Source organism: Struthio camelus, chromosome 8, assembly GCF_040807025.1.
Source record: "Struthio camelus isolate bStrCam1 chromosome 8, bStrCam1.hap1, whole genome shotgun sequence".
Classification (NCBI taxonomy): domain Eukaryota; kingdom Metazoa; phylum Chordata; class Aves; order Struthioniformes; family Struthionidae; genus Struthio; species Struthio camelus.
The window spans coordinates 27,599,092-27,626,547 of NC_090949.1; the positions used below are offsets into that span (position 1 = coordinate 27,599,092).

The following is a 27,456-nucleotide window of genomic DNA, read 5'->3' on the forward strand; positions in this document are numbered from 1 at the left end:
ACTAAGATAGTATAACTCTTAAAGATAACACGACCTCCTTATTTTGAAATTTCTTTCTGCTGCAGATATTTCATTAGACCCTTTATAAATATTACCTGTACGTCAGAAAAAAGTTGAAGGATTAGTTCTATGATTATCTTTTTATATAATTGATAATTTTGTATTATATGTAATTCAGTTTCTTAAATATCTTTGAGTAATTCACCAATATCTTGGTGAAATATTTTATGCAAATATGTTCTCATCCTTGGAGACTTACCTGCAGACATCTTAACATGCTAAAATAAATGTCACAGGATGGAGTAGTCTCTTGATGGAATGACAGGTATGTTTTTAAAGGTGACGTTTTGTAAGCAAAACTTTCAGTGTATGAGAGAGTTGCTTTTAAACCTCTAGTTGTCCTTCATTTTATTGAGTTTGGTCCTGAGTATTCTCTCCCACCTCTTTCATCGTTGCTTTTCAAGGATGGATTTTATTGAAGGAAGCCAAAGAGAGAGTGGATGAATGTTAATAATACAGTAGGAGGGAAGAAAAAGTGGTCGTCATGTTTGGGCTTTTTTTGGTAGTAGTTTTTGGTCTATTATGTCGATGTAAATTATTAGCTCTTAAGAAGGGGAGGGGAGAAGAAGCTAGAGAAAAACTGTGCCTGCTTTTTTGCAGCAGCTCTGGTTGGCTTCTCTATACCAGAAACTGGATAAATGTGGCAGGCAGCCAATTTGAAAGCATTTTCTCCAAGAAAGCTTGAAGTTCAGAAGAGAACAGATGATTCTTATGGTATTTTGAGATTTGTGCCAGGCTCAATCAATTATAAGTCATTTGTGGAGACATTTTGAGAATTGGCAATGTCTGAATATCAGGGTAAATAAACCGGGAAGGATTAAATATGAATGTGCTAATGAGAATGCTTTCAGTTACATTATAAAAATAAGTGTGACTGTATCTTCTTGTGTTATCAGGCTTAAACCTTTCGTTTAGTGGTTGATTTAGGAGGAAAATCCCATGTGAAAGGTATACTGCATAATTTTTAAGATTCACTGATTACTCCCGCATTATATGTTGTTTCATTCTGCTGGACTTGGAAGAGAGAAGACCAATGATCCCGTTAGTGCATGGTCTAATATAGATATTTCTAAAATTTATTATAGGCTAAACTGGAAAACTGATGTAAAATATCTCAGTATGCATGCTGAATTATTTTATTTTGGTGAGTTTTTTAGTAGATATAGAACTTGTTTGACACTAACTTCTGATAAGTGACGTTTTATTCTTTGGAATTCTCCTCTCAAGGCATTTATTTGATGTCAAAATGCAGGAAGTAATACTGAAATCAGTCCTGTCTGTTATCACAGGAAGGAAATAAGATCATCTTGTATTTCAGTCTAGTTTTAAATGGAGCTGTATCTGTATTTGTACATTGCAGTACTTCCTTGTGACTTGTAAGTTCTCATGCAGAGTTTTGCCTATGGCTTGATGTTTTCCATTTACATTTGCAGAAGAAGATACTGCGCCTTTAAAATCAAGTGGCTCATTGAGTTGTTTTTACTAGCGTGCTGCTTTTTTATGTGGTACAGTATACACCATGCAAATGAGCTGCCTGCTCAGCCTCTATGTGGCTGCTTGCCCTGTTGGGGAGCTCACAAAGACTCTGCAGACCTAATTCAGCATTCAGTTGTTTAAAACGGCAGATGGAAGGAGGTATCGGCAAGATGAGGATTTATTAGCTGCTCACAATAAAAGACCACACTGGCTCTGCAGAGGATCAGAAGAAGCCTGGTGAATGGGATTGAGTTGTATCTGCTTTCAGCTGACTTTACAATGATGCGGTTAGCTCATGTGACTCAGTCACTTAGCATGAAGACCAGCTAAAGATGTAAATGTAAATATCTATTCCTTTAAGCGCCATCAACCTGTGTGCTTTTATTGAGACTTTCTTTAGCTGCAGCTGTCATAACTGGGAGCAGGAACGCTTCTTCAAGCTGTGGTAGGCAGCCCACGATCTGGGCTCTCATTGTTGCTGCGTTTGCACGCTTCAGGATGTCTGGCTGAATCCCCCTCATAAACACAGCTCTTTATGAAGTTTGGTGATTTTTCTTATGTATTTAGTGAAATCGCTCAGAGGCTAAAGTTAAGTTCTTTTTAAATACAGTATTTATGTTCAGAAGTTTTGTAAATAAGCTCTTTCTAAGCTTTTATCAGGAGATGAAATCTGTTGCTTTAGCTTTTTGCTGAAAAATTATAGTATTATTTTGTTGATTATATTTGCAGTGTTTCCGTTTTCCTTTCTTAATATAGAAAGGACATGTGTAGGACAAAGGCTTTTCGAGAAGCTCTGTAATTTAAATAATATTAAGACGAGCATGCTCAGATTTTTATTTTTACTGAAACGATGTTTGGAATAGCTAGAAGCACTGTCACCGTTTATTTTTCAGCGCGGACTAACTGATCGTATTTTACAATACGATTGGGGTACTGCACATAAAGGGGCAAAGCCCCTTTTGACCTTGATGGAGTTCTCTGTGAAGGTAGCTGGAAAAGAGAAACTGCAAGGGCTGACTGAAAAAGCCTCAGCTCAACTGTGCTTTTTCTCCCCCCCACCCCGCCCCCTTTTTTTTTGCCTTTTGACCATGGATGACGAAGAGGGAAGGGCTTCTTATGACAGCTCTGTCAGTGATGAATAGATGAATGACTTCTTATATGTTCAGAACTTGCAACATGTGTTCCAGACCCTTCAGCACATGAGAGTCGCAGGATCGCAGCAATGAAGTAAAGAATGTGCCGTGTCTGCTGCAAACGAGGAGACCAGCATACCTCAGAGATAGCAGAAACAAAAGAATGTGCTACACTATCTGAAGAATCTGACATTTGCTTTGTCTTACAAAAGAGTAAAGGAATTTTTCAGAATTTGGCAAAATGAAATTTCTAGTTCTTATAGTCACAGTAGACTTTTTTTTTTTCCTAATTTTAAATGGTGTTGTTCCCTGTGTGTCCATGGAATTGATTTTAGTTAAGTGTGACTGTGTGCTTTTTAAAGGAAATGTGACCTGGATTTTGTGAGCTTATTATACACAGTAAATGAAGGCAGTTGTTTTAGTTTACTGATCCCTTATAATAGCTCAAGTAAATTGAAATAAAGCAAAACACAGGGGGAGGGGGAGAAAATCTGAGTTAAATTCTCCTCCTTGGCCTTGCATTGAGTCTTGGATTAATATATATTTCTAGACAGTTGTGTATATGAGGGGGGGAAAAGATGTCCAAACTTGAAAAGATTGGGAAAATCTGTTTAGCTTTCCTGAAAGTGACTTGCTAAATCTGCTACAAAAGAGGCAGACAGAGCTATATACAAATACTCAGAGACCCTGGCTGCAGTTCTTCATGACAGGCAAATGAAAGACCATGTCCTATTTTTAGAGAGCAGGGGGGAGGGAGAAAAGTTTGAAAATAATGGACTTATTTGCCAGTTAGAGAGCAAAGCTAGCCAGAAGCAAGTGAGCTTTAGCAGGATTTTATGATCAGCAGAGCTGCAGATAATGGACGATTCAAGTATTCTTCGAAGAAGAGGATTGCAGGTAAGTGTAACTTCAGTTTTGTTTTTTGTTTTTTGTTTTTTTTTTCCTCCTGCTCAGTGTCGACAGTCCCTGTAGAAATGATGACAATCTTTTTGAAGTAAATCAAGTTGACTGAGTATAGGATGGTAGAATTTGAGTTTTCTGTTTTGACCTAGTATGTATTTTATAAACTACAAGTGGGATTTCTTTACACATTGATAGAATATGGTTTGTAAATTTCTGAGTTTAAATCCAGTGATCTTGTGAATGTCTTTTAAAATGTTCTGATGGAAAGAAGAGAGGTCTAAAGTATTTGTTTTGAAAGTTAACTTTTACAGATATTTGTAAAATCTGTTAGTGACTTTTCTGACTTGCCTTACAGTAGCCATTTTAGCTGAACACTATTTAGAAAACACATGTCAAAACAGAGTAAGTATTTTCATTTTTTTAGAGCTATGCTTATTTATTACTTCAAATACACAGTAATCCAAATGTAGAATACAATTCTACAATGCAAATAATGTTTCTGTTTTATTTTCAGCAATTGTCACTATAGCTGAAACAAATATACATGTGTTTTCTTTTTAACTTCATTTAACATACTAGTGAAGTTTTATTTTGTAGTGGTGGTGTGGAAGTTTTATTGAATTGCAGTATTATGACAAATATGCTAATCTGTGTTAGTGTTAATGGCATATGAAGACTGAACGGATTCTCACTAGGTAAAACAACTGGAAGGGAGGGAGCTCCAGAGTCTTACGTGAACAGGGAGTGGAATAGATTTTTTGCTTGAAAGCCCAGTATTCCTTTTTTTACATTATAACATGATATAGCCCATTACATGTTTGTTACCATAAATATTTCTTTATAGACCATGAAGCTTGCCCATTAAACAATAAAAAAAAAAAAAGGACAAGTATGGTTAATTTAACTTCCTTTGAAAATAAATTTACCATGTTAACTTACCAACATTCATACCTTACTGACACTTTAAGATAATTGGAGTATTATTACATTAACTGAACATGTTATCTGTCTCATTTTTAGTAAATATATTTTGATTTTCTTTGTGCCAGCTTATTAATATTTCTGAAATTTAGTTTGACACAGTGCTCCATCTAATGTGTGATGTGCTAGTTCATGTTTGTCTGTCACAAAATTACTTGTATTTAATATTTGCGTGACTAATGTATACAGGAATAAATAGAAAGGTTGTTTTAGGATAAACTGATACTTATTTTTAATGTATTTAACTAGTTGGAACACCTTATAACCAAAAAATGGCATGTTTCTGACAACAGATAGTCAAGATTCTTCAAGTCGTACATGCTGATTATTTAGAGCTTCCCTGAGTCTAGAATTTCTCTGTGATGTATCTGTATCCTATCAGTATGAGATATGGACATTTTTAATAGAAAAAATGTAGTCAAAAATCTCTGAGCTTCAATTGTAACAAAAGCTAGCTAAGAAATTGGTTCCACCCATGAAATACAAAAAGACTTTTTCTAATATGCTTCTGGTTTTGCTTCTGTATGCCATTATATGATATCACAAAGCAGTGATGTAATATTTACATAGTGAAAATATATTTTGATAACAGGTATAAATCTGATTGTAGAAAAGTGACAATTGCAATGGTAAGGATTTCACTCAAGAAATCTCAGTTTTTTGAGACATGGAGGGAAAACATTAGAACTGAGTAGACAAAGATGTTTGTCAAATGCTTTCAGGAAGCTAGCTTGGAAACAGCCAATATTTTAAAATGTAGACTAACAAAGAAAAATCTGTAGGCATCATGCTGTTACTTGAAGTAGAGTAGGATAGTATTTTGTCAAAGTAGTGTACTTACTGTGTATGATTTTTTTGGTGTTTTTTTTTGTTTGCCCTATATGTATATATGCACACCCATACTTTATTTTTTAAAGAAGTACTTATATGAAACTTTTAGAGAAGGACTTTTCTGTAGTTCCTGTCATCATCAGGTCAGCTCAGTATACCTGTGGAGTTAATTGGTATCTCCAGACTGTCCCAGAAAGATGAATTTTGTGATCAGCATTAAGCCAAGAACTGACCCATGGATTTTGTAAGGTTCACAAAGAATTTGAGTTAATATGCTACTCCTCCTTTTCCTCTATCTCATGCAAAAAATAGATGAAGGCCTCTGACTTTCTTGATGTCTGAACAGCCAAAATAGTTTTCTCTGTTACTCTTTAAGGCTGGTTATGCGTTAGTATCCACTCTTTGCTCTTATTTAGGTGGAGGTGAATGTGGCAGGTACTGCAGAGATGAGATTGCCATTGCGTTAAAAGTTCAGATCCTTTTGACTTCTGTGCAATGTCTATGGTGTAGGTGTTTGTGCTAGACAGGTTTGGCATGCTAGCACCTTATTGGCAAAATAATGATCTTCATAATAATATTAATAATGGGGAAAGGTATAATGTAAAGAATTTCATCCTTTGTCAATGCTTGTGGTAATTAGTCCCCAAAATAATCATAAAAGCTTCACAGAGAAGCTTCTAAAAACAATTGGTAATCGAGAGGAAAAAGATCCTTCCGTGGTGTCATTTAAGGAAAGTCCTTGCATCACTAGATTTTTGAAGTTTTTTCTTTTTCTTTCTTTTTTTTTTTTTTGATGACTCTCCTGGTGAGGTATCCTTGAAATTAAATAGTGTATCCCTCCTCCTCTGTAGCTTCTGTTGCAGAGTCTGGCAGCGTGACAACTGAAGAGACAGGGCTCTTCCTTTGCAGGCTTTGTGTTTATGCTTCGAGGAAGCAGTGAAAGTGGATTGGAGGTTGGAGAAGCTCAACTGTCTACCATCTGCAGCAGAAGAAATGCTGGGAATGAGAATCCATTTCCCCGATTTAACTTGTATAATGTGGTGGAATTTTGATAATTTTAGAGAACTTCAGTATCTGTACATGGTGTTATATCTGTACAGCCGCATACCTGGGCGGGTATGTGTGAAGAATACATATGCGTTATGTAGCTGTAATTAATATTTGCATCTAAAATGCTTGGAAACCTAAGGTAAATATACTAAATGGACCGCTACTTCAAGAAGTAAAGCAAATTTATCAGTCCAAAAGTAACTTAATACAGCTTTTCTGCATTTTTGGAGGAACTTTTCTTTTCTTTTTTTTTTAAACAGAAGAAGTTACAGCTTAGAAGAATGACCATTTTGTTGATAAGTAAGTTTAACAACCCTAGAAAAAAAAAATGCTGCTAATCCAACCTCTTTGTTCAGAGCAGCACTAACTTGAGCTGGATCAGGTTGCTCAAGGCCTCATCCAAGTGAGCGTTGAGTGTCTCTATGGATGGAGGTTGTGTAACCTTTCTGGGCACTTGTTCTGGTGCTTAACCACTCTCACTGTGCAAGTTTTTTTTTCCTTTGTATTTAGTTGGTTACAGAAGAACACTTTCTTCAACGTGCTGATACCATTCCATGCAATGTAGACAGTGTGATTTCTGAAGACTAAGGTGAACAGGTGAAATGCATCTTAGACCTTTTTTTTCTGACCAGTGTTTCCACTTTATCATGACAACCTCTGATTTTTTTTTTTTCCAGGTGCTCTTAACTCTGCTAACTTGTACTTGTTCTAATTTCTTTCCCGAGACTGCTGTTTTTAAGAGGTTTTGTTCATTTTTGTTTTTCATATGTTTCTGTTCATTTGGCATCTTATATGGTGGAATCTTTTTTTATTTTTTGGTGATGTTTCAGTCTTCCTTCTCTTCTGCCTTTTTTTTCCCCCTCCTGCTTCCTGTAACTGAGTTGTCAGCATAAAGGTGACAAACATACCTCTTTCTTTTGTATCTTGTTCTTGCTGGCTGACAAAGGAAAACTGATTTTTTTTTTGTTGTGTTCTTTTTTTCCTGTCTTTTTTCTGTCACTACAGAGACAACCATGCTTAAGCCTGTAATCTGGGTATGGTCCTTTCACATATCACACCTGAATTTCCAGGTGCTCTTCCTGTCTCCCCACCTCTTCTTGTTCATACCAACAGAAATTTTTATTCACACTGTTACTGGATTAAACTTTCTCTAACCTTTCTGAAATTTTTTCACTTTGCTTTCTCTAATTGTTTTGAAAATACTGTTGATCTGTTCTTTTCTCCGTGTTTTCAACCAGCGGTCACCTGTTCAAGCACCTGGGTTGCATGACTTTCAGGTTTCCTTGTGCTCATCTCTCTCAGGTGACTTACTCTTTTCAAAACCTGTTCTTTTTTGCTCTGTTAAATATGCCATGCTCCATCACCAGCTCACCCAGTTCTGTAACAAACATTCGTATTTTTCGTCATGTTTCTCATTACCTCCGTTATCTGAAATATACTTGCTATCGCTCCTGTGCACTTTGTCCTTTTTCTGCTGGAAATCCTGTACCAAATAGCCATATAATAGTGTGAGCAGATAAAATAAAGAAACATTAATACTTCCTACAGGCTAAGTCAATATTTTGTCTGTGTATGGCCTGTCTATGTAATCACCTTCCTCATTTGTTCAGTCTGTTCAAACAGTAAGGACTAAGTACGAATTAGTAATAATGAAATATGTAGAAATGAAGATCCAGGAGATGCAATTCAGATTTTCCGTATATATAAACATGCACACTGTCTGATGTGGCTACGCAATAGTATTGACAGAAGACTGAGAAAGCACTTCTAATAATGGAATACTCTCTTAATTTGTAGTCTTTCATTTTAGCTAATGAACTTGAGCTATTGACATAAGTTACTGCCTAGAGACAACTGATACCGCAGGTGGTAGAGCTGCTTTTGCTATATTGGGCAGAGGTCTGTGTGGTGTTTTCTGTGTCCTTTTTATTCTTTCTTGATTCTTTTTTTTTATGATGAAAAATGTTTACGACAAATGTTATGAGGCTATCTAGGCTTGTTGTTGTTTGTCTGATACATGTGTATCACTTGTTGGTATTTCTGCTGTCCAGGTGAAATGCAGTAGAACCCAGTGAACCCCTGTAGAGAGGAGCCTGTATTTTGAACAGTATCTCGTATTAGAAATTTCTGATTATTTGCATTACAGCAGCTGATGCATGTATGCTTTTACTCTTGTCACATATGCCTGAAATCAGAGTTCCTATCCTAAAAATCCTTTCCAGTAAGTGCAGGTGAGGAAAGAAATGGGACAGTGGTATGCCAAGTTTTAGATGCTTGTCATGGAGCTTATTTGCTGGGTTTGTGATACTCGAGCAGTGTTCAGATGTAGTTGGACATGATCATCACTGAAGTCCTCTGCTCTTGTATTTTCCGATGGAATGCTAGTCGCCTTTCATTTTCCGCTGAAAACCAAACTAAGTTCAACTCATTCATTTACTTTGGGCCCTTTTGTACTAGCTAGTTCTGGTGCAGATGTGAAACACAAACCACACTCCCGTACTTTACTGTGTTTATCTTGGCTAGTGCTTTCTACTATGCAGCAAGTTGGCTAAAATATGTGTGTATGTATATATATGTGTGTGTATATATACACACACACATATATATAGGATGATGTTCTTTGTTCTAAAGATAAACCTTATATTTTCTCACAGGAAAAAAAGGATAGGACATGGCAAGCATCATCTCAAGAATATTTGGCTGGGTTTGTTCCTTTTGAGTTTGTTTATTTTACTCTCAGAAGCCTGAACACTTTTTGTTTTGTTTTTGTGGTTGCATATACTGGCTGGGGGAAGTTAGCAGGAGTTAACACAAGCTCATTCTATCCTAATCTTCAGTATGTTTGACAGGAGAGTGCTTGCTGTCCTGTTTAGTTTTCTGTTCAGTGTGGACGTCTTCAGACATAATTTAGGGGCCCTGAAAATTGATGTAATACTCTGTTCTGTTTCCTTAAGAGTATCTTTTATAAATATTGGAAATATTTTTTGCTGGTTACAGAGCTGATGACCTTGTCACCAAATTTGCAGCTGAAAAGCAAAGATATAATGAAGCATGTAGTTAGTAAAAATTTTATTTTTTATAGTATTTTCATAAAAACTTAAAAGTAGAAATTGTATCCTGTAAAGGAAAAGAAGTTATTTTACAATGAAGGAGGCTGTAAGCAGGACCTAAAATTCTTTTTTTGTTTTATCTTTTTTTAGACTTGAAAGAAGTATTAACTGAAAAGTGAAGGGCTTAAATTTATTGTGAAAAATGCCTGCATGTAAGCATGTGGAAATCTCCACATTTTTTCAATCTTCTGGACTGCCTGCTGCAATGTACGTTCTATGGGAAATATCGGCACCTAGTTCCCAGGAGAAATCTAGCTTTGGTTTACAGCATTTAGAAGAAATTTGACTCTGACCTTTTTAAATTTTTTTCATTAGCTAGGTAACTCTCATTTTTACTCATTTGATTCCTCTGGTGCATTTTTCTTGAGTTACATGTTTTCTAGTTCTGAACTGAACTGTGCAAACCATGTGCATTAATTTTCAGTTGTTCTGCATCTTCCTTTGAGCCCCTTCCACTTCCCAAATCCTCACTTCAGAATCTCACATTCAAAATTTGGTCTGGTCTGGTATGTTAAATTTCACATTGGTTTGCGATTTGGCCTGGACTATATCATTTTGTTTGTGCTTGCAGTTGGTGGGAGATAATGGGATGCCTGCTGAAACCGAACAGAATTTCAGGTTTTGAAGGAGATTGATTTCAGTCCCTTACTGGAGGTTTGTATCCTTTTGAGATACCAAGTATGGGTTTAAAACAAGGAGAGAAAAAAACACAAAGGGGGAGGATTTTGAAGGAATGATGCTGAGTTCCAATAAAAAACATGGGAAATCTGAGCAACAGTAAGCTTGATAAATAGTAACTTACCTCAAAAAATAAACTAGCCAAATCATTGGTGGCTGGCTGTGATTATCGGTGAACATTTGGACTGGTTTATTAGGCTGCTTAAGGAATTCTATTGCAGTATGCAGTCTCCTGCATTTGCGATTAACTCAAAATGTAACTTGTGACTTTACCAGATACTTCTACTGTAATTTATCAGGAATTGAGAATAATTTCCCTGGGAACTTCATGTCAATAGAGTTTATTCTTTTAAGGCATTACTAAAGAAAAGTTCTGAGTATCTAGTTTCATAATCTTTGAAGGATTTGTTTCAAATAGTGTTCTTCTAAAATCTTTGAATAATAAACAATGTAAACGGTATATTTCTCTTATTCATTCCAAACACTGGTGCATATATTTGGATTTTGTAATTGCTAGTGCTGTTCTCATGCATGCATGGAATAATGGCTTTGCTTTCTTCTTAAGACAAGAAGCAGAAGAATGACAATGTTATGTATATATCAAGACAAAGCTGACAGACCTGATTGGAAAGCTCAGGCTTAAGTGTGTGTGTTTTTTTTTTTTTAAATAAAAGAAGGGGGGGAGGAGGAGGGACAATTCTATTGAACAACTCTATTGAAATTACACCTAGAAAAAATATGGATATTCCTTTGAGTTACGGAAGTTGCCTCTGGAAAGCAACATTAGTAAATTTGGATGTAAAACTTCATATTTGGAATCTGGGACAATTTAGGATGGTTTTCTGTAGTTACTTATTACTATAGTTACCTGAAGTAGTCAATACTCCAGTAAAATTGGGAAAGAGAACTTTATTTAAAAAAAAAAAGCAAACAACTTCCCCATGGAACATAAAGCAAAGACCCTAAATTAAAATTATTTAACAAGACTAATTTTATACTGCTTACAGATCTACCAAGAACTTAGCTGAATCCTCAGAACAGGTGTCTGCTGAAGGGCTTCAATAGTGATGATGTAGGCAGCCACCAGGTATGTTGACGTCTGAAGAAGAGGTGATGATAATAAAAGATAGAAATAATTTATGCATTTACTGAAATTACAGGTTTATTGTAGGGTACAAGAAATGGTATACTGCATTTCTTTAAAAAAAAAAAAAAAAAAGTTTAAATCTCTAGGCTAATTCTTAAAGGAAACAACTTTTATGATGAGACTCATTTCTCCTTCCCCTAGTAACTTTCCAACATATTACATTAATCAAAATTTGGACCAGAGAGGGTGTCCTAAAAATAGTGTAAGTTCTTCAACTTCTGTGAAAGTGAGCAGCTGACAAGAGGGAGAGATCCAGTTTAGTGTTAGCACAACAGGTAAAGCCAGATGAATGTAGCTGTTGTACACAGCTTGATGGGTCCAGACCTGTGTGTATCCTGACTAGCTGGCTGCTGTGTGCTGGCTTGTGCTCAGGTGGAGCGTATGAAGGGACTTGAGCAAGGAGAAAAAGGATTGGGGAATAGTCACTGCAGATTCGTGGCCTACTGGAATTCATTAACTAGATTGCTCATAAGCAACTTGTTTTGATTAAACTCAACTTGAGAACTCATTTCTGCAGACTATGTTATGTGTGAGTTGATCATAATCTCCTCTTTGGAGGCCATCTGTTATTGCTTAGGGAAATGTATCATTGTGATGTCTCTCTATACACTACATCTCATTGTTGGACTGAGGACTTGTGCTTAGGGAGGTATGAAGCATCATCGATTCGGTGTCTATCTGCTTGCATGTGCAGTCGCATTCCAGGCTGATTTTCAAGATTGGCACTTGTGGTCCACTGTGCAATCGAGTAGGAAATGGAACGGGCTTTGAGGAGCGTATGCTTCTGGCTTTCACTCGGAAGTCATTAGAAAATATACCAAAGGGAAAAATGTGAAAGCTTGTCAGAAGAGAAAGTCCTTGAAGTACGGACAAGGATACAAGGTTAAATGGTTTGCTCAGGCAGAAAAGATACTGTTTAGCTGCTGTCCTGAGGGTATTGTTAAATTGGTCTGATAATTTGCTATACTTGTGCTTAAATGAGTGCTTTCAGTTGGTCAGTAAGGACTTCATGAATACTTGTATAGCTGAACTCAACTTTTATATTTTCTTGCAAGCTGAAAATAAAAATGCCAATAATTAATTCTATTACTTCAGGCAGAAAGAATTTGTTGACAGCCAACCACATCTAAGATTTGTTCAATGCATGTGCACCTGAGTACAAATAGATGTTGGACAAAGGGATTCTTCCGAAAGATATAATATATCAATATCTTTTTCATATGTTCCGTTGGCTAGAAAGTATCTTTTTTGATGGACCTACTCCTATACTCCCTGAGAGGGTACAATGAGCAGTCTTTGCTGCTGCTGGTAGTTGTAGGGATGCTGTGTAGAGAGTGGCTTTTGTTTCACTTCCTAACCGTTAGCAACTCAGGGTGCTTCACTTGTGTTAATATAGCCTCATTCTGTACTCGCTTAATGCTAGAAATCCTAAATCTTAAAAGAAAAACCCAGTTCTCCAACCTAGCAATGTAAAATGCTGCTACCATGCTGCAAGGCTCGTGTTTAATCTGCTTATCTTTAATAGTCTTTGCTGCATACACAGACCCACTTACGTCTTTAATGAGAAGAAATGTCCTGCAGTGAGGCAGCATGTATTTTGCTCCTAGGCTTATGTCATCAGCCTAGAAGTTGAAATTGGTTAGAGCACTTTTTTTTATTTTCCTGTCACTTCTGCTGATTATGACTGCCTCTTCAGTTTCTCTAATACACTAAAAGATAGTGATGTTCTAAAAGGAAACCTAATTAGAACATGACAAGTGAAAATGGAATTTCAAAAAGTTATCAGTATTGATTTGGGGCAGATTGTCTTATCTTATTTTCAATGAATAAATATGAAGTATCTCTACATTTTTGTAAATTTTGTAAGTTGCAATTTTGTAAATTCTGACTGTTATTCAAATGACAAAAATATAATGTGGATCACAGTACTATTTCAGTAAGACGTAGAAAGGTGTCTGTTAAATGTCAAGTGATATTTACAGTCAGTTGTAAAAGGTAGCAGTATTTCCCTTAATAAAAAAAAAAAACAACAAAACCTTTAATTTTTTTTTTTTACTTTGTGTTTAATTGCTTTATACACATCATTAGTATTGATGGGACTTCTAGAAGTTGATGGGATTTTGGCATTTCTGGGACCAAGGCAGGTTCTAAAAGTTATTTAAAAATATGGAGTAATTTGTAGATGCCAAAGTGTCTGTGCAAAATGTGTCTGTGGTGTTCTTACCATATACTTCAGAGAATTACATGTTGAACCTTCAAATGGGGTTTGTTTTTAAGAGTTGTGTCCCCTAGATATTTTTGGTGTGTATACTTGGCACAACAGTATGGTGCAGGTATCAGCATTACTTTGTTCAGCAGCTACCTGAGCAGCAGGGTCTTTTTGCCCACCAGAACACTGTGCAAGTGTAGCTATTTTGCTCTTAGCCTCCAAGACAATTCAGCTATTCCTTGTAGTTTGCGTTCAACTGAGTTAGCTACTCTGAATTTTCAAATCTGTGAGTATATGCTTAAAGTTTGCATACTTTTTCAGCTATCAAAGAGGTAGGGTTGGCTTTTATGGAACGGTTGACATTTGCTAACTGGATGCACATGTTGAAACTTGCTAAATGTTTGTCTTAATTATCAGGCAGGTAAGCAGTGTGGGTTTTGGTGGACTCTCTGTGACACATTTGAGAAAATGTTAAACAAAATGAAAGTTACTTTAAAAACAGGAAAAGTTCCCAGTGGTATGGAACTGTGTTATTGGACTAGGTTTAATGTAACCTGGTTCCTTAAAGCTGGTTTATGAGCTATGAAATGAAATGTTTTGTAATAAAATTTCCGATGATGATGATACCAGTGCTGCTAACGAAGACTGACAAAGAGCAGAGGTCTTTATTTCCCTGGGTGTTAGCCCTTGTTTCAAGGATTTGGGGGTGTTGGTGACTACTTTGCTGTTAAAAAGGATACTACTTTAAACTCTTAGCACAATTTTGTGGTTCAGAGTTTAAAAAGAAAAAAAGCATAAAGCTACCAAATAGTCTAGTCATTTGAATTTTAGTCTTATTTATTCCATATCAGAGAGCTAATTTCAGTTTGAATTCAATTATTGTATTATAGTGTATTTACACCATAAACAGCATTATACATAAATGCTTCTAAGTGATGAAACCTTGAAGTTTCTGCTTTAAGAATTAAGAATGATATCCAGTGAAAGCTATTAAAGTTGTTTCAAATTTTCCTCTTTATCCTAACCTTCAGCCTCACTGTGCTTATCAATATAATTGATGCAATAGAGCTGTTATGTCTGGAAGGTTTTTCCATGCACCCTGGCATCTTGTTGTCTCCTGTAGGCGTTGGAATAGAATGATCTGCTGCTAGCTTACTGCTTTCTTATTTTAATTCTACTTTCTATACAGGATAGCCTGACATAGCCATTGCTATTCTTTTAAAGATATTTTTCTTTATTAAATAAAGGACAAAGGCCTCTGCATTCCTGTTTCTTTTTGGAGATTGGATTGATCATTAAAATGGAAGCTTTGGAGTTAGCAATGCTTTCTAAATGAATATAAACCAATAATTTTATGGGTTGGAAGTGGTTCAACTTTGTTTTTACCTGCCTTTGGTGAAATCTGTGTGACTCATTTTGCTAACGGCAATGCTCCTTTGAAATCAGATTGTTTTAGCACAACAGATGCTTTCGTAGCTGAAAGGTTTCTCTTCCTGAAATGTTCTTGGAAATTACAGTGATAACATGTTTGGAATGAGGACAAATGTAATTATTACCTATTCTGTGGCATAGCTTAAATAACTGTAACCTGATATAATCATGATTAAAATATTTCCATCAAAATATGAAAATATTAGTTGACTTTGGCATATATCACTTGCTTTGTATCAGCATAGGCTAATAAATGTCTTTTGTATTGACAGCCAAAAAAATGAAATCATATCAGATGTCATTGGGGTAGGTTAGTGTGGTCCGTGAATAAGGTCCTTTCTGCTCCATTTGCTCTGTGAGCTGTGGCTTATACATGCTGGTAATGACCCTAGCTGAAGTAGTTTAGAATAGGACAAGCTTAAACCATGGTCGTCTTCCCAGCGAGTCTGTGGCCCTCAGACCGTCATAAAGTATTTCCAATATTATGCTGTTTTTTTTTCTTTAGGTGTATGTAGTGGTCTCCTTTTCAGACAAAATATGTGCATTTTAGCTTTATTTTTCGTAATTGTAGTGAGCGGAGTACTTTTGGTCAAGGTGGAAGAATGTTCTGGCCAGAAAAGGGACTGCTCCCCTGAGGGAGCTAGTTGTTGGACACCTGTCGGGAGGGGATTAGGACCTCAACAAATAAAGGTGAATTTAAAGCCAAAAGAAGAGATTACGTTGAGGTAAGGGCAAGAAAAAGACAGGAGGTGGCAGAAACAGAGATGAGTGATTTTAAATTTTAGATTGATCTGAGACTTACAAAGACTGCGGGCTCTTGCTTTATTCTCGCTAATGGTTTCCAATCCTAAACTACGTGTTTTTCTAGTTCTTATTTTCTCTTCCTTTCTGAAATGAGAATGTGATTCAGCTTCATGTTCTTCACTTGTTGACTGTTTAGGCAGGCTCCAGTTTAAAATTGTGTGGGCCAGACTGCAGTTCCATTGCACTTTGTGTGTCGCAGAACATTAGTATATAAAATAGCACCCAAACTTTGTTCTATTGAAGTGGGTAAATATTAAAAAATTGGTTTCTCCCCTGCCCCCCCAACTGTATGATAATAATAGCAGCACTCTATGTGCTGGTGACTGCCTGCTTGTAAATTTTAGTAGTTTGATGTGCTGAGCTGATATTTTTCTTCCAAAGAGGCTACCATGAATAAAGCCCCTCAGGGATATGAGACTACTGTGGAGTTTGAGAAAGCAATGTTGTGCTTGATTAAGTTTAGACAGATGATGGAATGATACAGTAAAAACATTTTTGTTAAGGCATAATATAACCTAGGATGCAATGTAGTACCACTGGGACTGATAAAAATGAAATACTAAAGAAAAACCATGCCCTTACATATAGCTTTCAGGAGCACATACAGTAGGTATAATTTAGTTGTGTGGTGCTGGAAATATAATATTGATTTACCATGAATCAAGAGAAATAGCTTGTGCCTTGCTGGGATATATAGATTGCAGCAGTCTTGGTGAAACAAGTTACCTGAAGATGGTACTGTAGGAGAATTCCTCCTTCTTGATATAGATGAGGGGGGTTGCTGTAGCCAGATTAAGAAGTCAGTTACGTATCTAAATGGGGAGAGTATTCTTCTGAGAGACAGTTTGTGTGCTGTTGCTGGGCACTACCAGTGTTCCACGCATCTAACTCATACTTTTTTTTCCCTCCATTTAAAAGAACAACATGTTCTTGAGTCCTCAAAAAATTGGAAACAAAACTGAAGGCAGAAGTTCTTGATGGAAAAGACAGGGTTTTGGGGTAAAACTTGCCTTGTGTTACTTGCAGAAGTGAATAACTTGGTCTTTTCCTGTAGCATTTGTGTTCCACAGGATGGCTTTGTGTTGCTCTTAAAAGATAACTATATTTTTTCTGTTTTTTTTTTTAAAAAGTGTTTTAGTTGAAGTTGCAGTAACTTCAGAGAAGACTATTTACTGCAGTTGCTGCATGGCGTGTTAATTTTTTTTGTATTTCGAACTTTCCTCTGAAAGGCAATAGCTCTTTTGGTCTTTACCAGGTGAGTTATTGGATCAAGTGATTCCTTTCCAAGTTTCTTTCTTTGTTATGTTTTTTGGCAGGCAGTGTAATGCTAACAAGCGATTTTGCTAACTTCACCTTTCAATGCAAATTTGTTTTCTTATTGTTTAAATAGTTGCCCCAGAGTTATGTGGGATGCATTTCAGGATCATTCATCCGCATCATTTCAGGTTCGTTCTTTCCTGCATCCTCAGGTGAGCGAGCTGGTGTCTGGCTGAAGTGAAATGAGGTTTAAATACTCTGAATACAGACACTGATATTTTAAACCTAGTACTGTGGTGATGGTTGTGTTCCTGAAGCCTCTGTTGGTTTGGGTCTCTTTATGCACTGTTCACTAGTATCAGGTGAAAGTATTTCAATATAGTATTTTTTTAAATTCATTTTTGAACTTTTGACAAGGAGGTTTTGCCTCCTTCTGTTACTGTTCACTTATGCTTAAGCCACAGTGCTCAGAGCCTTGTGTTAGGCAGGCATAAGTCAAAATAACATGGTGGAATCGTGCACCTTGTATTATGGGACTTGATGAAGTCAGGCTTCATATTTGCATGTATTCTGTCTTCTGCTGTGTTAAAGCCTGAAAACGTTGGAGTTGAACAACGATCATTTCAATATTCTCTACTTTTCTTTCCAGAAGTGTGCTTGATTAGAGAGCTGCTAAATTAATGGCAGCGGGGTGCGTTGTGCAAATGAAACCTGATCACGTGAGAGAAGTGATATTTTTAATAGAACCTTTTTTTTTTTTTTTCTCCAGCTATTCAACTCAATTTCTCCCCATGTATTCGTGGCGAAGAATTAGTGCTCCTAAACTCCTAGGAGGCAGATTTGAGAAAACATTAAAATGATGCCTTTTGGTGTATTTCAAGAGTTAGTCTCCTCTACCTGCCGCTCCCCCCGAGAAAAATAAAGCAAGATATTTATCTATAGAAATAAAAATAGGCAGTCCTGGTTTGTGTTTTTGGGGTATTTGTTGAGTGTGTTTTGTGGAGTTCATGGACTGGCATTTTATTTTATAAAAAGAGAATAAATGAGCATTTTCTAATTTCATGAACCAAAGGCGGGAGTACGTTTGCTGTGGTGTTGTACTGAAGAAATTGCTGTTAAGATGAGGAAGGATGGGTGACCCCAATTGTACATGGAAGCTGCAATACACTGATACAGTTTGAGATACTGAGTCAGTTCTAATAGAACGCCGAAAACAATTCCTTTTGATTGCTTGTATAACAAACAAGTTTAAGGGCTATATTATGCTATACAAATACAAAAAAAAAAAAAACTGTAACACTTTAAGTGAGTGGGGATTCTGTCCTAAATGTCAACCGTGTCCCATGTTCTCTGCCACTTTTAGTCTTGGTTGTATATCAATTTAAAAAAGGAGAAAAGGAAAATATTAAAAAATCCTTTTATTAGTGTAACAGATAATAATTGATGCTATGTCTAGGAATTTTTGAAAGCACAATATTTTGCAACAGTTTGAGCAAAACTGTAGGCTTTTACTAAGCTTGTGTCTCTTATGAATTTTGTTCTGGCCTCTCTTGGCATCTTTTAACCATGCAAACAGATGTATTTGGGCAAGATATCTTTTTTAGTCAGGTTGAAATATTGTTCACTTTACTGTTAAATATTTATTCTGTTTTTTTCCCTTCTGTATCTTCCTTTTGGGATTTGTGGGGTTGCTTACTTTCGTAGTGCTAAAATGCTGTCATCTTTATAGCAGCCGGTTAGCCTCATAGAAAAACAAAATGAAAAATGATGCAGACAAAGCATAAAAATATCTGTAGACGTATTTTAAAGCGTAGCAGAAGACTCTGCAGGATTCCTTGCCTGGAATAAAGATGTTCCAAACAGGAAATCTTCAAGACTTGTCCTCAGCAAATGTAGACAAGGGAGACAAAGTAATTCTGAAGAACATAAAATACAGCTAGGAGAACAATAAGGTAGAGATAAGCTTTCATAGAAATTGAATGTAGTATTAGTTTTCCAAGGTTAAAATTCTAAATAAAATTCAGAAGGAATCCTTTAATTAAAAATGACGTAGTATGAGAATAATGTGAGTGCTGAATTGTTAAACCAAGAGCTGCTAGCTTTAAGCAAAAAGGAAAAGACCACCCCTCTTCCCCTCCCCCCCAACATCGTTACGTTCTTTAAACTTTCAGTATGGAGTAACGTGTTCTGTTTTTGCTAGCAGAAGCAGCTGAAAATTGCATCTTAATTAAACACTGCACAAGAAGCAAAAGGTAAACCAAATGAGCAAAACATTAGCATGATTTGAAATAAATCTCTTTCCAGAGAACTACATTTTGGTGTACGTGTCTCTAAACTGGAGTGAACAAGACTTTGGTCATATAACACATGCAGCATTTAAAAAAAATATATATTAGAACCTGTGTTTCTGTATTGGCTAGGTGATGTGAGAACTCTGTTACTCTAAGTGACAGAAGAATGAGCAGGCTGGAAGATTAATCCTGAAAGCTGTGAGGCAGGCTGTAGATACTGTAAGAACTCAGAAGGACATAGAAGAACAGAATCCTGCAGGCCCTCTGCATGTGAGCCTTTATACTCGACATTAATTCTTGTTACACTTAAAAGACTTCTTGGATCAATGGTATGTAAACTGTTTGAGCAGTTTGGAATCCCAAATAACAAAGATACTTGTTGGAACCTGCTAAGCAGTGTTCACCTTGATAAATTGAGCAAAATCGAAGTGGGTGAAACCGAAATGAAAAATGAGCAAAATTGAAACCAGTTAATTTTAGGTTTAGCAGTAGTAAGATACTAAGAGGTTATTTACAGTTACCGCTGTGGAATAAACTGATAAATTATTAAATTGTTGTTTGGGAAAATTGGCTTTAGAAATAAAGCGATGAACTAACAAGATCAAGCAGCCTAAATCAAATGTTTTCAGAATTGAATTAGCAAGTAGCTATCTAGTTCTTATGGAAAAGGAAAGAATTGGGAAAAAATTATGAATTTGTAGATGGAAACAAAACAAAACACTACTTCCAAGTCATTTTATAACCTTATGTGAAAGAAATGCTGAAAGGATTGCTTTAGAAGTATGTTGTTTTTTATAGTTGTCCCATCAGAGAAGGTGATTTAAGTCATTAAATTTTGTTTCCCATCTTAAAATCCATATTTAGTTCTTACAAATACTTCAGCAGAGCATCTATTTGTATTGTCTGTTACTTCCAAGGTAAGGTATAAACTGGAAGAGTTGGATTGAAATGCATATTACAGAAGAAAGGTTGCAGTAGATGTTGAATTTGAGCATATGGATATATTCTCTTTTGCACATTTCTGGAAGTAAATCTTATTTTGCTGCTCTAATATATTTGAAGTACAAATTAATCTTACACCTAGATTAGCATTACTGGGATGTGATAATGGATTAAGTACTGATCTTTTTTGCCCCCCCCCACCCCGTTTCATCGGCTACTTTCTTCTGCAGGAGTGGTAATTGCTTTGGAACGGAAATCTTCAAATAGTGTGTTAGTTGATAAAGGCTTGTGCAGTATCTATGCAGGAGTTCTTTTGCATTAAAAAGGATTTTTCTACTATTTATTTTGACACATGTTAAACAGTGTAAGAGATATCAGAATGTGAATCATAATTCCTTAAAGAACTCATGTAATAGCTAACTGAATAGTCTTGTAGAAATATAAAATAGTAACATGGAGCTCAGCACATGAAAATTTTGAACTAAAAATATGAGTATCAAGTAAGCAATAGATCATTTACCATACTTACCTAATACCACAGGATTTACTGTAAACAAAGAAAAACTACCGTAAGGGGACCATGGACATATCAGCTCAAGAGGAAAAATAATGACTTAGTATTAACATTAGAAGAAAAATGCTCACATTAGTAACCTGAATAAAGATTTCCTTTCCAAGAAGCTGTGAGAATTAACAGAGAAGTAAGACCTTTTATGCTATTGTCAAGGACAATTTCAAGATAATAGGAGCAAGTTCATTGTAATTTGTAAGGGCAGCCAATATGGCACTGTATTTATGATAGTAACTCCTGATTGCAGGAAAGAGATTAGAATTCCGCTGATGACTGCCAAGCGTTGAGTAAGAAGACCTGTTAAACGCCATTTAAGTTTTCAACAGAGAACACTGCAGAGGACAAAAGTGGGGGAAAACTGCAAACCGTTGATTTCTACTTTTATAAGAAACTGATTTTTGGATGTGGGAGGTTACTTCTGATGCACAAAAGATAATAAACTAATACTAGAATAATAATCAAATGCTGTTATAGACTCACAAAGACTTTGTAGTCTTGCAGTGGACAAAGTAGAATCTTCTTCTTCTCAATTTTTAAAATATATTTCTTTGGAGTATATAGAATTTCAGTTTCTAACGCAGTAATGCAAGATACTGACACTTTAACAACATGGACAGAAATCAGTGTTAGAGCAACTGAAGCACAATCCGTTCTCAGTCACTAAAGCTTGCATCTTCACCTCGGAAAGCAGATCAGGAGATCCGTCTTGAAGGGTGGTAAACTCTCTCTTGAATGCAGTGTTAACGGTGGAGATCAATCAAAGGTGTATTTCCAAACTCCGTATCATATATGTGGGTAACAGACTTCACTGACCAAGTCAAAATTAAATTAAACATTTTCATTGATTAACATAGAGGTGCTAATTCTTTTTGAATTGTGAAAGCCTTATTGTTTAGAGGTGCAGAACTCTTAAGTAACGACTGATAATATATGCTGGTGGCATTAGAGTCAAGTGAGAAAGCCTTTGGATTCTTGGTAAGTTCATTCTTCTCTTGGTCAATATCCTAATCAATGCTATTGCCTTCAGCAGTGTGATTCCTAGTCCTGGAGTGCACCCTCTTGTAAGAAGAAGTGACAGTTGTCTCATTTAGGATGGATGGAGATAATTTGCAGTTTAAGAAGTATTTCAGCGGGGACCTCAGTTGGGTCAGCAGCAGACACAGCTCCTTCTGCAGTCTTCGCATGCTGAAAATTTGGGCTCATAGCCTTGCAGCTTATTTTTCTTAAGACAATTTGTAGTGCCATAACAAAGTGCAATAAAAAGCCAAAAAGGTTGTAACTAGAGAGGATTCACTGAAGATGAACCACAAAACAAACAAACAAGTGCCCCCATAGAAAATGGCCATGGCAGCCGTAAAATCATATAAAAGAGCGATCCTAGCGTGAGAACAAAAAAGAAAAAAACAATTAATCCACCCCAAAGAATCAAACTACACAGAGCACAAAAAGCAAACAGGCTTAGTGGGGAGAAACATAGGCATGCAGCAGCAGCCGCCATGTTGCCACTAAAGAAAAAAAAAAAAAAACAACCTGTCCTTAAGCAGATTAGGAAAATTCTTCTTGTCCTAAGCTTTCAGTTTGCCTGCTATATATACAGTAGGCCATTTTAGATTGCCTCTATAAACTGTACATATAGAAAATGCATTACAGAAACCTGTGTTTTTTTTTAAGCTTTTTCTTATACAAAGACAGAACTCAGTTGTAAAGGAAGGTATGTTATACATAATACTGCAGTCTGCTGTATCGGTGCATTGGAACAAAGTTTGTTCTGATTTCTCTACAATTTCCGTATGTCCAAATTAAAATGTATGAGCTTTCCATGTATCCTAAAGCAGCTGAGTTTTTTTGTATGTATGCATGTGTGTTTGTAGAAAGTGTGTATGTATGTGTACACATATGTATGGAATAACGTATATACACTATCAATTCTGTCTCTTTAAGACCATAGAGTATAGGTCATTCATAATATGTAGGGCTGCTGTCTCAGAAGCTTGGTCCTCTGAAAATAGAAACTTCTTATGTCAGTTTCCAGCGCATCTGCATGCACCCATTTTTAGGCATCTGTTCTTGTGCCAGCATTGTCCTTTGTAGCTTTTCTTCCGTGGAAATTCTCATTGAATTTTTCTCAATGAATCCAAGAGAGCGTTCTCACTGCAGCCAAAGACCGCTTTCCCCACAAGGAGGGCTGCTAGCGTTTCAATGTGCATTTCTCTTAGTTGGAGTGGAGGCACTCCCACGCTGAATTGTGGATGGCATTGCTCAGTGCCTCTGCCGTCACACTGCAGACACTTGAGGATACCTCTGTTCTTTTTGCTAGAAGGATGGGGTGTTTACAGTTTTCTGAAAAGGTGTTCTTTAAAGTTGGTGTTTGGAGTCCTGAAGATAGTTTTGTCCAATTTTTTTTCTAGTGTCAGGCTCAATTATATATTATTCTTAAATTGATTTTCCTACATAGTAGCTAGGAGCCTGGGATTTATCTTTGTGAATCATATGGCCAAGACCAGATGTGGCATCATAGCTGCTGCTATGCTTCTGACTGAGATAATAGCATTATAGTAATTTCCATAATATGTTCCATCTTGTCCTTGATATTAACATCTTGTTTGCTTTTTTTTCCAGGCTCTAGCTGTACATTGTCTTCAGTGAACTGTTCACAGTGTCTACCTTTTCTTTTTTTTTTTTTTTGAAATTAGTAGTTAGTTTAGCCTCCTATGGGTGTATGAGTAGTTAGTTGTGTATATATCTCTTTTGGCATTATGTTGACCACTTACCTAATAAATTCCTCACACTGCGTGAGTTTTACACAGATGTTTTAATTTGCACACTTGCTCTTGTGCGGGATGCCCCCTGTAATGCTGGAATTATTGGAAAACGTTGAGGTCCCCTCCTAACTTTTTACTTAAAAATCAATATTTTTACTCATCTCTTGCATTTGAGGGTGGAGGGGTTCTTTGTGTGAGATGTACCATATGTTTAAAACTCGAGGTAGCTTTCTGTCCTCATTTCTGGAATGCTGGGAATGCTTAGCCTATTCAGAGATTCGAGAGTACAAGCAACAATTTTATAATTTATATAGTGAACAGGGGACAACAAAAGGATTAGCTGTCCTTAAAGAAAGGAGAGAGTGCCTCAAGTCAGTTCTGGGGTTTTTTTTGTTTATAAATGCTCTTGGATATATCTTGCCTATTTCTAATTAGCTTAATAAAAATAGAATAGGGTGGGAAGGAAGTAATCTTAATTGCTTACTGAAGGGAGAAGCTTAACTAGTAGCTTCCAATAGCTAACATATTTTAGGCACAAGATGTAAATAAAAATCTAACAGCAAACTAGAGGGCTCTCCAGTTTATTGCAGAGAATGCAAGCTGTATCATTACCTCGTCTTGGAGCCAGCCTTGCTCTGTGCATGCAGTTCAGGGAGCTTCTAGTACTAAGAGTTTGCTCTTTAAGCTGAAGGTAGTGGAGCTGGAGCAACCTAGAGAGTAGAGAAATTCATAGATGAGGCCTACAGGGATGTTATGGAGCAGTCCTATCTTAATTGTGGCAGCCTCTGTGCTGCTGAAGAGGAAGTGCGTTTTGGAAAAGGAGGATATCTGCTAGGAAGCAGCGATCTAATCTCTCTGATAAGATCTGTCTTTCAGGTGATGCACTTAATCCTGTGGTATTGAGGAGGCTTCTGCAGCAGAGGGGATCTTCAGGGACAGGAGGAAGCAGATGGTGGTAGTGGGAGATTCTGTTAGACACATGGCTGGATTTGTCATGTCAGAGGTGCTGGGAGGGATACTCTTGAGGCTAAATTCAGGCTGTCAAACAGGACACTGAAGTCCAAGGCTTCTGTGATGAACCGTGAAACAGTGCCGGCTCAATATTTCACTGCGTGGATGAGATGATGGTGTAAAAGGAGGGATTAGATGTTTTAGGATCTGATTAACCTTTTAGGACCGAAGAGTTTCTTATAGGAGAAATGGGCTGCACCAAAGCCCATTGCAGTCGTGTTGTGGACGTTGAAAATTAAAAGGAACATAGACCAAAAATCCAAAATAGCGTATCTTCTTGGAATTCAAACTAGTCTTCCGGGAAGCAATCACTTATTGCTTCCAAAATGTTCCCTCCACACCTTACCCTAAAGAAGCACTAGCCCTGTCTGTGTGCGAGTAACTGGAAATTGCCCGCACTCGTGACCTGTCCTAACTTTGCAGCTTCCCAAATTTTGTTTCGCGTTTCCTGATTGTGGTCACTGTCCTGATCAGGGAGTTGATAGCGCCGTGCTGGTACTGCGTTTTTGCTATTACAGTCCAGGATTCCAGCCTGCAGAGGTTCAAGGAAGCTTCTCTTCTGTAGTATTTTTAGCTTAATAGATTTCATTTATGGAGCTGCTTCCCCACCCATCTGTCTTAGTCTACTGAAAAGTTGATGCTAACGGCGCTGTTTCTCATTGCTTATCCTCCTGTAGGTAGGTATCTGAGATGCCTTTTATATCAGGGTTGTTTTATGATGCCAAAGTAAACTTTCATTTTATTTTTTTTGACTTCAAACATTAGTTCTGCTTTGATCTGTTGTTCAGTATTGTGCATGCTAGCTAACTGACGTTGTAGGCGGTCTCATTTGCCTTTCCCTTATATTGCTATTATATTGCTTATTCATCTTTTGGCTTTTCTGCCCTCTCTTGCTTTCTGTATTTCTCAGACTCCAGAGAGTCATATATCCTGATAGGAATATCTCAATTCATCACGGCAAAAGCCTGGTTTTTATGAAGAGAAGCACAAGCTGAGATTTTTTCAGAAAGTACAGTGGAACCTAATTCCCTGCTTTTTCCACTGAAATTAAGGGAAACTTGTGCAGTCCCCATATTGTTTTGAAAATACAAAGCTTTTTTTCCACCCAGTAAGTTGCTTTGTCAGTATTATGTCATGTTTACTCTCTTCCTAGGATTGTGCAGCAAGGGGGATAGTATTTAAATATATTGAAATTAGCAAATCTCATGGTGTTATTACTGAAAATAGGGCTTAATACTCTTTAGTAGCTATCTTATAAATAGTTCTTTCTAATTTAAGTTTTCCATTATGTATTCTGTTACCTAGATCCAGTGCACATCTAAATTCTCAATGTACATGTGCATTTAATGTTAAACTTGGGTAGATAGAGGCTTATAAATATTTGGTTCTAATTATTAGGAAAAGTAATAGTTTATTCATCTACAATATCTATTGATTTTTTTTTTTAATAAGTAGTACGTAATGTCTATTGATTTTTTTTTTTTTTTTTTTTTTTAAAACAAGTTGTACTTTGTAATTTAAGTAGAGTAGGTATAAAGCCTGATTAGCTGCTTACAGCTTCAGAAGGGGGAGGAAGTGTGATTGGAGTTACTTTACCTGCAGTTGCAACATGTTCCAAAACTATGTTTATGTTTAGAAAGCAATGCACTTTCACAGGGGCTTATACTCTAATAAAGCAGAGGACAAAGTATATCTAAAAAAACCTTCTCTTTTCTCTGAATTTTTTTTTTTTTTCCTTTGCCAAACCTCTGTGTAAGCCACCTCAGGTTTTCTAAAATATATGTCAGGCTGATGTTTTTGGTTGTTTTAAAGATAAATACTTTTATTAAAGTAAACGATAGGCAGAAAATAACTTTTTAGTTTAATTCATTAACATGAAACATACTTCTGAGTTATTTAAGAAGGTAACAGAGAATAACAGTAAAAAATATCTTGTGTTAACATGTAACTTGTGACTTGAAGTTTTTGTCACATCTTAAATAGTTTTTACTCAAATTTAAGTCTAAAGTGTCACTTATTGTATATGTAAGTCTTCAGTAACTCCAGAAGCTGTAGTGGGGTTACTTTGACTTTATATATGTAACTTAAATACCCCTACGTAGGGCCAGGTGTGTAATTTCTGGGTTGGATAGTGTTTTTGCTTTCCCCTATTAAAATTCTAATTCAACAAATACGAGGTCCGTATTAAAAATAGACCCATAAATCCAGGAAGTTCCTAGCTGAAGTTGTATTTTTCTGCTTATGTTAACTGACACCTTCAAATTCTGAGGTGAATTTGGTTGTAATGGTTTTAGCCTCAAGAATAGAAGGTAAATGGAGATCACTCAGTTTTTCCTTTTCTTTGCTATGCTTTCACTTTGTGAGAAATTGAGAATTGAAAACGAATTTAGAAGCTTTGAACCTATTGGAGTCAGAATATGTTGAAACAATTTTACCCTTTTCTAAACTCTTTTATAGAAACGAAAATTATCAGTTATCAGAGTTTAAAGTTGCAGGAGAGTTAAGAAACTGCAATTTGGATTTTTCACATGAAATGAATGATTTTACAGGATCACTTTAATTCTGTAAATAATCCTGGGTTCTGGCTGCTCAAGCTGCACTTGTGAGAAGTCAGTGAGTCATGCAGCTTGCAGGTGTGTCTTGTGGCAGCTCGGGGCGAGTTAAAGCATTAATGTTTAAGTAGGAATTAGTGATTTAAATATATAAATCAAATAAACTAAGAGTTTTCCTGGTGGAGAAGCAATTTATTTTACTGAAGATAATATAGTAAAGAGTGCTATTGAAAAGTTAGATGTAGAGGTTTTCCTTT

General features: G+C 36.4%; 1 protein-coding gene across 10 annotated transcripts in view; it reads left to right on the plus strand.

Moving 5' to 3' along the window:
- The window catches only part of MAST2 (microtubule associated serine/threonine kinase 2), a 208,041-nt gene that overhangs the window by 46,386 nt on the left and 134,199 nt on the right, over positions 1–27,456 (plus strand). For 2 of the 10 annotated variants that reach the window (XM_068953011.1, XM_068953013.1), the window contains exon 1: positions 1,678–3,566. The exons of 7 other annotated variants lie outside the window; for them this stretch is intronic. In XM_068953011.1, coding sequence (XP_068809112.1) covers positions 3,528–3,566 — 39 coding nt within the window. In that variant the 5' untranslated portion in view covers positions 1,678–3,527. Of the gene's footprint in view, positions 1–1,676; positions 3,567–27,456 lie in introns of those variants that run through there. One more of the 10 variants, XM_068953012.1, reaches the window with a different exon arrangement.